The sequence below is a fragment of the Globicephala melas genome, chromosome 1, assembly GCF_963455315.2.
Source record: "Globicephala melas chromosome 1, mGloMel1.2, whole genome shotgun sequence".
Classification (NCBI taxonomy): Eukaryota; Metazoa; Chordata; class Mammalia; order Artiodactyla; family Delphinidae; genus Globicephala; species Globicephala melas.
The window spans coordinates 152,778,497-152,791,951 of NC_083314.1; the positions used below are offsets into that span (position 1 = coordinate 152,778,497).

The 13,455-nt window shown below is 53.4% G+C and overlaps 1 protein-coding gene and 1 pseudogene across 2 annotated transcripts; one reads left to right on the forward strand and one right to left on the reverse strand.

Annotated features, from left to right (window-relative positions):
• Window positions 1–264: 264 nt before the first annotated feature.
• Window positions 265–1,287, reverse strand: LOC115858730 (hypoxanthine-guanine phosphoribosyltransferase-like; annotated as a pseudogene).
• Window positions 1,288–6,994: 5,707 nt separating this feature from the next.
• On the forward strand, window positions 6,995–10,765 carry C1H1orf210 (chromosome 1 C1orf210 homolog). Of its 2 annotated transcripts, none has more exons than XM_030866932.3 (4): window positions 6,995–7,019; window positions 8,361–8,438; window positions 9,287–9,403; window positions 9,550–10,765. In XM_030866932.3, exons 3-4 carry the CDS (start codon window positions 9,385–9,387, stop codon window positions 9,870–9,872), a joined length of 342 nt encoding a protein of 113 aa, XP_030722792.1. In that variant the 5' UTR covers window positions 6,995–7,019; window positions 8,361–8,438; window positions 9,287–9,384; the 3' UTR covers window positions 9,873–10,765. The 2 variants fall into 2 exon arrangements, with proteins under 2 accessions (XP_030722792.1, XP_069902769.1); XM_070046668.1 differs by having other exon boundaries at window positions 7,018–7,115.
• Window positions 10,766–13,455: the final 2,690 nt, after the last annotated feature.

The following is a 13,455-nucleotide window of genomic DNA, read 5'->3' on the forward strand; positions in this document are numbered from 1 at the left end:
CGGTACGTGGGCCTCTCACTGTTGTGGCCTCTCCCGTTTCGGAGCACAGGCTCCGGACGCGCAGGCTCAGCAGCCATGGCTCACGGGCCTAGCTGCTCCACAGCATGTGGAATCTTCCTGGACCGGGGCACGAACCCGTGTTCCCTGCATTGGCAGGCGGACTCTCAACCACTGCGCCACCAGGAAAGCCCAGAACATTTGATAATTTTACTGGTGATTTCAGTGGGACTCCAGATGTTTCTAAACTCAACTTGAACTCTCATCTTAGGCTTTATATTTTGCTTTTCTAGTTTCACTGATGACACAAACATGATTCAAATCCCTGAAGTATTCATTATAGTCAAGGGCATATCCTACAACAAACTTGCCTGGAGTTTCAAATGCAACGAAGTCCGGTCTGTATCCAACACTTTGAGGCGTCCTTTTCACCAGCAAACTTGCAACCTTGACCATCTTTGGATTATGCTGTTCGACCAAGGGAAGCAAGGTTTGCACTGTTTTGTCAGTGTCAATGATACCTTCAATAATCAAGATATTCTTTCCAGTCAAAGTTGAGAGATCATCTCCACCAATTACCTTTTTAAAAAAATTATTTATTTATTTATTTGGTTGCGTTGGGTATTCGCTGCTGCACGCGGGCTTTCTCTAGTTGCCGTGAGCGGGAGCTACTCTTTGTTATGGTGCGTGGGCTTCTCATTGCGGGGTCTTCTCTTGTTGCGGGGCACGGGCTCTAGGCGCTTGGGCCTCAGTAGTTGTGGCACGCAGGCTTAGTAGTTGTGGCTCATGGGCTCTAGAGCGCAGGCTCAGTAGTTGTGGCTCACGGGCTTAGTTGCTCCGCGGCATGTGGGATCTTCCCGGACCAGGGCTGGAACCCGTGTCCCCTGCATTGGCAGGCGGATTCTTCACCACTGTGCTACCAGGGAAGTCTCTCCACCAATTACTTTTATGTCACCTGTTGACTGGTCATTACAGTAGCTCTTCAGTCTGATAAAATCTACCATCATAGGAATGGATCTATCGCTATTTCTGTTCAGTGCTTTGATGTAATCCAGCAGGTCAGCAAAGAATTTATAGCCCCCCGTTGAGCACACAAAGGGCCACGATGTGATGGCCTCCCATCTCCTCCATCACATCTCGAGCAAGCTGTTCAGTCCTGTCCATAATTAGTCCACAAGGAATAAACACCTTTTCCAAATCCTCAGCATAATGATTAGGTATACAAAATAAATCCAGGTCATAACCTGGTTCATTATCACTAATCATGACGGTGGGGCTGCAGGTCACCATAACGGAGCTGGCTGGTGTGTGGGCTGAGGGCAGTCGGGGTTCTCATCAGCTTCTTAAAGGGGACGCAACTACCCCAAGGCTAAGAGCCCTGGGTCTGCCACAGGGAGGGGTTGGGTGAGGTGGAGGAGGAAGTAGGTGCAGGCTGGGGACCGGGACACCTCATTCTTTTGCTTGCTCAGCGTTCATTCCTGGTTCTTCTAGTAGCAGCACCCCGAGCCTCCTTTGGGAAATATAAGCAAATCTTTGAAAAGCAGTGATTGCTATCTGTCACTTCAAATGATTGTGAGGAATGGAACACCTTGACAGTGTTACTCATAGGAGCAGTGGGGATGTATCTGGAAACGTGCTGGACCTAGAGGCAGAAGACCTGGGTTCAAATTCTGCCTCTGCCATGTACTCATAGAGCTGTTAGCGCATAATCATTGGACCTCTGATTCAGCAGGTTGAGTCGATATGTTTCAGATAATAGCAAAACCACCACTGGTCTGTAAACCCTACCTCAGGACCACTCCACGGTTCATGTCCTAGGGCTTGTCTGTATCCCCTGGGTAACCTCCATTTCTATATGCTGTCATCTGCCCACCACCTTCTATGTTTTCAACTTTCTCTAGTACGTCAGTAATTGCTCCTAAAATCTATCAGTCCTACCACTTTTTCAGGGTTCCTTACCCCTCCCTGACCCCATCCTCGCTTCCCTCTTTACCTGGCCTGATTGTCTGGGCCATCATGTCAACCACTGCCTTGCCTACAGCTCCTTACCCCTCTCTGGCTTTATCAGACTTGCCTGGCAAGGCCCCAATCCTGATTAAATTCCAGGCTCCATCTTCTCCCCACCTGCACACTTGGAGTGGCTGGAAAACAAAACATTCAGCCACCCTTACTGATATCACTTTAAATTCATGCCGCTCACCTCAAGGGGGTCCTGATGCTGCCTGGCAAGCCTACCACACTCCATTCTCTCTCCAAAGCCCCAGGATGATGAACTTACACCTTCTCTTCTCTCCTCAAACCCCAGCACCCGCTCCCCACTCTTCACTCTCAGCTGATGACACTGCTTCCTATTTCTCTGCAAAAACAGAGGCCATGGGAAGAAAACTCCTTAAGGCTCCCATCACTCACCTGACCCTCCTCCTTCCTCAGAGGGAACCTCCCTGCTCCTGCCCAAGGCCAGCCCTCCACATGTGCGCTCAACCCCACACCCCTCGATGTCATTAAGGACTTCCCACCCCCACTGTCCCTTCTCTCTTCCTTCTGCATCATCAGTTTCCTCCCTCTCCTGGATTATTCTGACCCGCATACACACGTGGTCTAAAAGCTCCTAGCCTTGAAAAAATCCTTCCTTGATCCCACACTCGCCTCCCATGTCTGCCCCATTTCTCTGCTTCTTTTATAGCAAAATTCCTTGACGGCATTGTTTCTACTTCCTCTGCTCCCATACCCGTGCATCGCTCCGGTTGGGCCTTTGTCCCTGACAAATCAGTGACATTGTCCTTGTCAAGGTCACCAGTGACGGCTACACGGCCAAATTCAATGTCAATTTTCAGTTCGTGTTGTCTTAGTTGACCTAGCCTCAGCATTTGGCGTAGCTGGTGAAGCCCTTGCCCTTGAAGCGCTTTCTTCTCTGACCTCCAGGGCACCTCCCTCGCCTGTCTGACTCTCACCATGCGGGCCGCTCCCCAGTCTCTTTTCCTGCTTCTCTTCCAGTCCCTGACCTCTGCTCCCCGAGCGCTCCAGGGCTCAGCCCTCAGCCCTTTTCTCTTTCTGCACTTCTCTTTGGGGCCTCACCTAGATGACCAGCTTTAAAAAACCATCTACTTTTGGGCTTCCCTGGTGGTGCAGTGGTTGAGAGTCCACCTGCCAATGCAGGGTACATGGGTTCGTGCCCCAGTCCGGGAAGATCCCACATGCTGCAGAGCGGCTGGGCCCGTGAGCCATGGCCGCTGGGCCTGCGCGTCCGGAGCCTGTGCTCCGCAACGGGAGAGGCCACAACAGTGAGAGGCCCGCGTACCGCAAAAAAAAAAACCCACAAAAAACCATCCACATTTTACTGGTTCCTCAATTTATATTTCTAGCCCTTACCTTCTGCTGCCTTCAGGCTGGTTTATGCTATTACCTACTTAGTATGTTCTTGGATGAATCACGGGCATCTCACAAGTAACACGTCCAAAACTGAGGTACAGATTGCCTTTCCAAAGCTGTCACCTCTGCAGTCTCCCACAACGCCATCCTCCTAGTTGCTCAGGTCAAAACTTTGGAGTTATTCTTACTCCCTTTCTTTTTCTCAAACCCCATATCCAGTCAGCAAATCGTGTTGACTTCACCTTCAAGTACATCCAGAATCTGAGCACTTCTCCCCGTTTCTGCCTGACCACCCGGATGCCACATTCCCCTTCTCCGGGATGATAGCAACGGCTCCCTGACTGGCCGCCCCGCTTCTGCTTTGGCCTCTTCTAGTCCATTCTTCACACAGAAGCCGAAGAAGGCCAGTCCTTTGGTCCCCCAATCATCAGTGGCTTCCCGTCATCTCACGGAGGGAAGGACCCAGTGCAGCACCACCTGAGCTGGCTCTGGACAGGCCTGTCATGGAGCTCCTCCCATCTCTCCCCACTTACTGAACCCCATCCAGCCGGCCTCCTTTCTGTTGCTTGAACAAGCCACGATCTTGCTTCTCCAACTTTGTTCTGGCTGTTCCCTCTTTCTAGAATGTTCTTTTCCCAGATATTGGCATGGTTGCTCACTCACTCTTGTTCAGATCTCAGCTCAAACATCCCCCCTTCAGCGAGTCCCCCCCTTTTCTGACCACCTAATATAAAATAGCAGCCCTGGGTCTTCCCTGGTGCTCCAGTGGATAAGACTCTGCACTCCCAATGCAGGAGTCCCGGGTTCGATCCCTGGTCGGGGAACTAGATCCCGCATGCATGCTGCAACTAAGAGCCCACATGCTGCAACTAAGAAGTCCGCATGCCGCAACTAAAGATCCTGCATGCCACAATGAAGATCCCGGGTACTGCAGCTAAGACCCAGCACAGCCAAAATAAATAGTAAATAAATAAATATTTTTTTAAAAAGACTGTCACCCATAGAAGTCACAGCTATTAAAAAAGAAAAACGATAGCAGCCCCTTCCACAACTCCATCACTCGAAGCTATTTCACTTTCTTCATAGCACTAACCATTATCTGAAATGATCATATTTATTTCCTTACTTGTATATTGTCACTCTTCACCACCAGAATGAAAGCTGTATGGTGGCAGGAACTCTCCCCAGCAGGTGGCACAGAGCCTACCACGTGGTTGCCAGGGCTGCCACGGAAGGTTGTTCACTGCACCAGAGCTCCTGGCTGATGGGCCGGTGGGTGCCAGTATCCAGCCTGCTCTCTGCTCTCCATGCTGTGGGGCATCTAGCAGGTGGCCTTTTGCTATTTTGCAATGCTTGCCATATGGACTGGCTGTGGCTCTGTGGTGGGCATTTAGTAAGTATTCATTGAATAAATGGTTGACTAATGAATGGGTAGACCTTTACTTGTTTTCTTCTGTGGGACTTAACGCAAATTACCATCTCATGGACTCATTTTATTCATCTGTTAAGGAACTAATTAACATCTATCTCATAGTACAGTCAGGAGGATCAAATGAAATAATTCATTAAAAAGCTGGCCCAAATCTGATTACATTTGTAGGACATATCCAGCATAGGCAAATCCATAGAGACAGAGCAGATTAGACGCTGCTGGAGGCTGGGGAGGGGGAAATGAGGAGTGATTGCTGAATGAGTGGGGAGAATCCTTTTGGTGTGAAGAAAATGTTTTAGAACTACATAGAGTGATGGTTGCACAACATTCTGCATGTACTAAATGCTACTAAATTGTGCACTGAAATTGACTGATATGGTGAATTTTTTGTTATGTGAACTAGGTTATGCTATGTGAATACCTCAATTAAAACAACAACAACAACAAAACCACCTGGCACAGTGCCCAGGACATGGTAGGTGTTCAACGAATATCTTTTGAATCCTGTGATTTCCTTGCTTCAAAATCAAACCAAAACCCTAAAACTTCCTTGGCTCTTCACTGCCCCATCCAGGATAATCTCCGCTTTTGTCTCATTTATTTCAAGAGTATTTATTGTTGTCATTTTAGATATTAGGGATTTGAAGGGGAACAAGACAGACACAGACCCTACCTCCAGAGTTTACAGGCTCATAGGGCACTCTGACAAGTAAAGAGAAAATCACAATGCTGTGTGGTCAGGGCTATGGGGGAGAAGGACCAGGGTCTTCAGGGGGCACAGAGCGGGGAGGAGGGATCCAGGCTATGGTGCATCTAGATAAAGAGGACCTAAGCTGGGGCCCATGTGATGGGAGGAACCATCAGCCAGGTGGGAGGTGGACATGTGGTGGGGAGAGGATGAAGGTTAAGGTTGGAGGAAAGCAGGGGTCCCAGGAAGAGCGCATGCAAAACCTGGGAGATGAGAGCATGGTGGGTTCTAGGAATAGGGAACAGTTTGGTTGTAACTGCAGCAGAGAGTGTGAGGTGTAGGTGGGAGAGTTAGGAAGGGGCCATTCGCAGTAGGAGCTCAGACTTGGAGCCAAGATCTTCAAGGTCCTGCATGAACTGGCCTCCACTTTCCAGCCACAGTTCTACCGTGCCCCAGTTGCAAGCTGGCAGCAGCCCTTGCTCCGCTGTGCCCTGCGGGTTCCTGTGAACTCCTGTGCCAGCATGGCCTTAGCTCATGGAACCCTTCCCCCCTTAGATATTTACTGAGAGCCTGCCCTGTGGCAGGTGCTGGGAACCCAGAGACTGTCAAACTTGGCTCCACCCTGGGAGAGCTCCCCTGCTAGTCCAGGTGGGGAGGCAGCACAGGAAGAAACAATTACAAGATCGTGAAAGCAATGCTGTGACAGACGGTGCTCTGAGGATGGAGGAGGCGGGGCTTGCCAAGTGGAGGCGGGGCTTGCCAGGGTGGAGGCGGGGCTTACTGGGCTAGACGGAGGGCTCTGGGAACGTGACTCCATGAGGGTCTGAAAGGACAAGGAGGCACTCGGCCTGGGGAAGAGGAGTAAGGTAAAAGGTAGAGGTTCAGAGCCTAGCTTTGTGGGGTCACAGGATCCTTGAGATCCAGATAGAGGCTTGTACCCTGTCCAGGTAAACACACATACACACAATAACCCCCCCAGGGGCACATACACACTCCTCAAAAGGCCTCTGAACTCACACTCCCCATTGACCTACACACACACACAGACTCGCTTACATACTCTTGCAGGCAGTTTTGCGTCTTCTTGGTCCCTCTGGCTTTGCCTGGAGAATGCCTACCCCCCTCCCGTCTGGTTCTGGCCGGCCGCCTACACAGGCGGTCCCTCTTCAACTCTGGACTTCGTACCTGTCACCGGAAATTCACTTGTTTATCAGGGCCGCCAGCTTGAGCGGCTGCCTGCTGAAGACTGCCCCCTCTCTGGATCCCAGCGGCACTAAACCCCCAACCGCCCCCGCTCCCGGCACTGGGGGTGGGGGTGAGGCCTGCGCCAGGAGGTTCTCCGCAATTCTTGGGAAGGTGTAGCATAAGTCCTCCCTATTGGAGGCTCTGCTCTCCGCCCTCATCTGCGGCTTCGGCCCCGCCTGGCTGCTGCGTCCACAGGTGAGTCAAGCTGCAGTTCTGGCCCGCCCACCTGGCCGGGTCCTGCCGGCTCTAACTGGAAGCTCCTCCGCGGACTGTGCACAGTTCCTACAGGTGGGGAGCAGAGGGAAAGACACTGGGGGGGCCTGGGATGGGGAACCCACAGATCCCCGAGGGCTCCTGGGAGCAGGAAAGGAGCTACAAATCAGGGTGGGGTGAGTGTTTGTCGGTGGAAGAAATGTGGCCAGAAGGGGTGGGGTGACAGCCTGAGGGTGTGTGTGTGTGTGTGTGTGTGTGTGTGTCCTTGGGAAGAATTCACCGGGACAGGGCAGGAAGGAAAGGAGTAGGAGTAAAATCTTAAAAACGTCAGGTTGAATTCAACTCATATCAATTTAACAAAATCCTTCTTTTTTTTTTTGAGGACCCAGTGCCTAGTGCCGGGCTCGTGGTAGGCACCCAATGAATGTTTGCTGATGAATGGATGAGTGAATGATTTACTCCTCCTTTCTAATGACCCCCCACCCTACCCCCATGTCCACTCATCTCACAAACATGTACAGAGCAGCTGACTACTAAGCTCTCTGCCAGCGCCAGGATGCACGTTATTCAGCCCAGTCCCTGACCAGGGAGCTGCCCATCTAGTAACTGGCCAGTTCTGACTGGTGGCTGACTGGGCAGGGCAGTGAAGGGGGTGATGAGAGGGGCCCTGGGACAACCTCACAGTCAGGTATGGTCTGATTTGACCTTGAGGGATGGGGGGCTCAAAAAACAGGAGGGGGTGGCTGGGAAACAAGAGGGCAAGGCAGGGTGTGTGTGTGTGTGTGTGTGCGCGCGCGTGCCTGCGTGTAGGTGTGTGTGTGTGCGTGTAGGGGTGTGTGTGTGTGCGCGTGTAGGTGTGTGTGCGTGCCTGCGTGTAGGTGTGTGCGTGCGTGTAGGTGTGTGTGTGTGTGCACGTGTAGGTGTGTGTGTGCGTGTAGGTGTGTGTGCGTGCCTGCGTGTAGGTGTGTGCCTGCGTGTAGGGGTGTGTGTGTGTAGCACGGGGAGGGAACGGGAGGCTGTCTGCTGGATTGCGTGCTGGATTGCGAGGACTTGAAGGATGTGCTGAGGAACCTGCGCTCAGCCTTGCGGGCCTGGGGAGCTTGTGCAGGATTTTTAAGCAGGGGAGTAATGGGGCCAGATTTGAGCCATAGGCCCATCACTCTGAGGAATGGATGAGAGGTGAGGAGAGACCAGTTCGGAGGTTATTGCAAGAATTGAGGTACAAGATGAAGGTGGCTTGGACTGGGGCAGTGGCGGTGGGGTGCAGAGGAGGGGCATAGGCATTCTAGGGATATTGAGAGCAAGAACTCATGGGACTTGGTGGCAATGTGGAGTTGAGGAGGGAGGGCATCCTTACAGTATTGATATTAAAGAGTGTGGCCGGGTACTCCCCTAAACTAGGTGCTTCTCTCTTAGGTGTTTTCCTAGCCTGGACACTCCTCCCAGGTCCTCCTCTGATTCAGATACCTCCAGCCCCAGCTGTTCCTCCTCCAGGTACTTCTGTAACCCAGATGCTCTTCCTGTAGGTGCTCCCCAGAATCAGGTGCTGCTCCCCCAGACACTCCTCTGGCCCAGATGCTCTTCCTCCTCTAGATCCTTCCCCACCCCTAGTGATTCTCAGCCAGATATTCTCCTGATCCAGTTGATTCACATTTGGCTACTCCTAGAATACAGCTCACCACCCCCTGGGGCAGAAGTGAAAGGACAAGGAATGTGCCTGAAGGGCTGAGGGTAGCAGTGGTGGGTGTGGACGCAGGGCTTCTGACTCAGGAGCAGAGGGGCCAGGCTGTGTCTGGAGCTTCCTGTCCTGGGTGGAGCCCAGCACCGTCCTCCATGCGTGGTCTCCACTTTGCCCATTAGCTCCCAGCAGTTGCTGTTGCCCAACCTCTGGAAGCCAGGACTGCCTCTGCCCCACCTGCCATCCTCAGCTTACCAAGCAGGGGAGCAGCCTGGGTCTGGGCCCTGGCATCAGAGACCTGGGTTCAAGTCCTGGGACTCTGGCTGAGTGAATTCACCTTTCTGGGCCTCAGAGTCCTCAGCTGGAGAGTGGGGTAACGTTTATGCCCTCATTACAAGGTTCTATAAGCACGTTGCCTGGTGACTGAATCATAAGCTGTGCTCAGTAAATTCCAGCATTGAGTTATTTTTCCAGCCGCTTCCGGGTGTTCCCTTACAAACAGCCAATTCCCGTGGCTCGGCTTGTTTTTCTCCTGCGGGCAGCTGGTTATGGTCAATCGTCCAGTCTCCGGAGTCTGTGCAGTGCCCTCTCACAGCTGTGAGTGTGGCCTGGAACATGTGCCCTGTGGCCATCCCTGACATCCACACGTGTGTGTATGTTCCAGGACTCTGTGCCCTGGGGCTGCCTGGCGTCTGGGAGTCTCCTTAGAGCCAGGGCCCTTCTGGCAGAGGCTGAGGCTCCCCAGTGTCTTCCGGCCCCTCAATGAGTGAGGCAAACCGAAGTGAGTGACAGTGGGAGGGAGGCTGGGGAGGGGATTGGGTACCCCTCAGATGCTGAGGTTGCGGGGAGGAACTTGCCCCACTCCTCTCAGTTTCCCCAGGGAGCCAATCGGGGGCCCCATCCCTAACACTTTCCCTTTCTCTGCAGCCACTGTGGAGCCCTCGGAGCTCCCCACAGCATCGGCCGTATCCCCTGGACTGGGCAGCGGGGCCCGGGCATGGCCTGTGCTGGTAGGCGTCGTGCTGGGGGCTGTGGTCCTTTCTCTCCTCATCGCACTTGCTGCTAAATGCCACCTCTGCCGCAAATACCGTGCCAGCTACCAGCACCGCCCGCTGTCTGGGACAGTGAAAGGGGTCCGCCCCGAGGTGGGTGAAGATGAGGATGATGATGGTTTCATCGAGGACAATTACATTCACCCTGGGGTTGGTGGGCTGGGGACGGAGGGCAGTAGGGACCACTTCTCCCTCTGAGCCCTCATCTTCGGACCCCCCCACCCCTATGCCCGACAGCTTAAGGACAGCAGATACTTTGTGGGAACCACAGGCCTCAGGAACTTGGTGGCTAGGGCTTAAGGACGGAGCAGGGGTAGATCAGTCCCCCCTTCCTTGACACTAGCCACCCAAGTGAAACACCCTCTCTTGCTCAGTAACCCTCAATGGCTCCCTCCTGTTCTTGGGATAAAGCCTACCAAGGCCCTGGCTGTGAAATCAGGCCTCCGTCAGCCTTTGGCTTCCTTTCCTGCCTTTCCCGACTTTACTCCCTGCTTAACCAATTATTTGTTATTCCTCCCCCACCTACCATGCTGCTTCTCCAGGGACCTTTGCTCACACTCTTCCCTTGTCTCCCTGCCCTTCTCTTCTCCCAAGTCCTTTATGACAGTGATGAGAATCCCTGGCCAGTAGACCCCATGTGGGCTGCCTACCTGCCAGCATTTCACATGTGCCCAGGTGATAACGTCTTAGCAGGTGAAAATCATTGTGCCAAGTTTCTCAGGGAGATTTTTTTCCTATCAATCAAGTGGTAATCTAAATAGTTATAATATATTATGTTTTTCACAGATACTAATAAATCTATTTTCATTTTAAATAAAAATAGGAAGAAGTCACTCATTTTTTATTTTCCTGAACTGAAACTCGTGCACAAACATGTCCCTTGTCACTCAAAGCCATGACAGTGCTCGGACATCCCCTCCCTGGGACACCTTCCTGGAGCCCCTCCCTTCCATAACACCTGTGAGTTTCCCTACCAGTCTCTTACCACGTTTAAATTTAATCTTTATTACAATTTGCACTAACCCCTTACCGGGCTAGACTGTGAATTCTCTGAGGCCACAGTCTGCGCCTTGTTCTGTGTCCTCAGAGTCTCTCACACGGAAGATGCTAAATAAATATTTGTTGACTTTGTAGAATTCCCGTGGGCTGACAGGCGAGTGGATGAAAGGTGAGGGTGTGGAGTCTACTGTGGAAGACTTTATCAAGAACCTTGGCAGAGAGAAGGACAGAGTCATGGTTGCTGGGGGGGAGTTTTGGGCAAGGGAGGCGGTTTCAAGACGGCAGAGACTTGAGTTAAGCTTCTTTGGTTGCAAGCAATGGAAAGGACTTTTGGGGGTGAATTAAAGGGACTGCTGACTCAGGAGGGCAGGAAGCAGGTGGTCCCAGCCGCCTGAGGTCAGGCATGGGACCTCTAGTGCTTTGTCATTTATCGGCACTTATGAGGCTCCATGCCTGGGACTTCCAAACTCTTGATTCTGGGTCTCAAGTATTCAGGTGCTAGAATCTGATTGGTCCAGCTTGAGTCAAGTATCTACTACTGTGGGGCTTCCCTGGTGGCGCAGTGGTTGAGAATCCACCTGCCAATGCAGGGGACACGGGTTCGAGCCTTGGTCCAGGAAGATCCCGCATGCCGCGGGGCAACTAAGCCCGTGCGCCACAACTACTGAGGCTGCGTGCCGCGGCTGCTGAAGCCCGCATGCCTGGAGCCCGTGCTTCACAAGAGAGGCCACCGCAATGAGAAGCCCACGCACCGCAACCAGAGGCAAACCCACGCACAGCAACAAAGACCCAACAAAGCCAAAAAAAAAAAAAAAAAAGTATCTACTACTGGTGCAACCAGTTCTGACCAGTGGGGGCAGGCTCCTGTAGTCCACTTGTGATTTGGGGAGCCCACCTGTTTGTTCCAGGTCAGTCCCAGCCAGAAAAGGGGAAGTCGTCGGGAACCAGGCAGCCACTCACATGTGTCCACCGGATGCAGTGTTAGCCTTTGAGGAAAGAGCCAGTGGAGAGAGAAAGTGATGGCTGACTAATATAGGGGGGTGCTTGAGGAAGAGGCAGGGGGTCCAGGAGGGTTGCAGTGTAGGGTCCAGGTTGCCCGTGCCAGGGATGAAGCTGAAGAGGGGGATGCCGTGCGTGGGGATGGATTGCAGTGGAGAGACCCAGACATGACTAAGGTGTGGTACAGGGAACAGAGAGATTCCAGAGGTGTGACAGAGGCAGGGTCACATCTGGAAGGGATGGGGGCGGATGGCAGGGGTGGTTGACAGAACTTTCGGCTGCTGGACGTGGGGAGTAGGGAATCAACGAAGCCACCCTGGTTTCTGACTGGCTGGCTGGGCACTTGAGGAAGAGCAGGTTTTGGGGGAGTGAGGGTTCAATGCCGGACACGGGATTTCCAGGGGAGAGATGCCTGGGGCAGCTGGATTCACAGGGCGAAGGCTGGTCTGTAGATGTGGGCTTGGGAATCATTGACAGTAGGTTCCCTGAGTCCCCGGGAGTGAATCAGATCACCAGGGAGGGGTTGGGGTAGCGGAGGCGCTGAAGACTGAGCAGGGAAACACTGGCGGAGGAGGGTTCATATGCAGAGGAGCACGTGGCAGGAGAGCTTGGCGAGAAGCCGCCAGGGAGGAGGGGAGCCCAACCCCAGCCATTGTTCCTCAGTCCCAAGACAGCTGACACCCTCGCAGGCCCGGGAAGGCCCTGTGTGGGCCCCAGCCCGAGACCCCGCAGGGGAGGCTGAGTAGCAGAGTGTGTCCTGGCCTCCGGGGGAGGAGCTGCTGGGAACCCAGGTGGGTCTGTCCCCTGCCCTCATGTGTTCCCAAGGTCCACCTGGAGGGGCTGCCCTGCCTGAAGTTCGGGGCTAGGAAAGAGCTCGGCCGTCCCCATTTTCACATCTTCTAGGGGACTTGAGTCAGAACCTCTGAGGGATGCAGGAGGAGGTAAGGGCCCAACCCCAGATTAGAAGTCACTTTTCTGAGCCCAGCACCAAGAAGGGTTGGCAGGGAAGGCTTCCTCTCAGAACCAGCTGTGGGTGGCAGGAAACTTGGACCCTGAGAGCGGCCCTGCTGGATTCCCCTGAGGAATGGTTCCCACTGAGCTCCGCATGGCTGGCCCCAGGCACGAAGAGGGAGCACCACCTGGGTCCACAGGTTCAAAGGCCCGGGGATGCTGGAACTGCTGGGAGGCCTGGCTCTCCTCTGGCTTCACACCCTGATCCCAGCCCATCTCTGCCCCCGGCCCTGCACCCTGTCCTTACCCCTCAGCGGATGGCATCACCTTCTCTTCCCAGGGAGCCCCAACCCAGACCTGACTGCAGAGGACAGCCTAGCTTCCTGGCTGCCTCATCCTGCTGCCCCCAGAGTAAGGCCACATCCATGGTCCTTGTGTGGAGGCCAAAGACAGGGGTCACACAAGCCACGGACATGAAGTTGAAGAAGCCCAGCGGAGCAGTAAACTGAGTTCAGAGCACAGACTATCTGGATTCAAATCCCAGTTCTGCCATCTACCTGCTGTGTGACCTTGGGCAAGTTACTTACCTCCTCAGCGCTCCAATTTCTTCTCAGTAAAATGAGGATGATAATAGTCCTTGCCTCGCATCGTTTTAGAAGGATTGAATGAGTGCCGTGTGAAGTAGAGCCGAGCAAGCATCTGCAGGTATCAGCCGTGTCTGTATGGGCACCGCCGGCGCAACTGCTTCCCGGGACAGGTGACCAGTCTTAATCCTGAAGGAGGAGCTTGCCGTGCCTCCTCCTCCTCATCCTCTCCAGGCTGGGATTTGAAC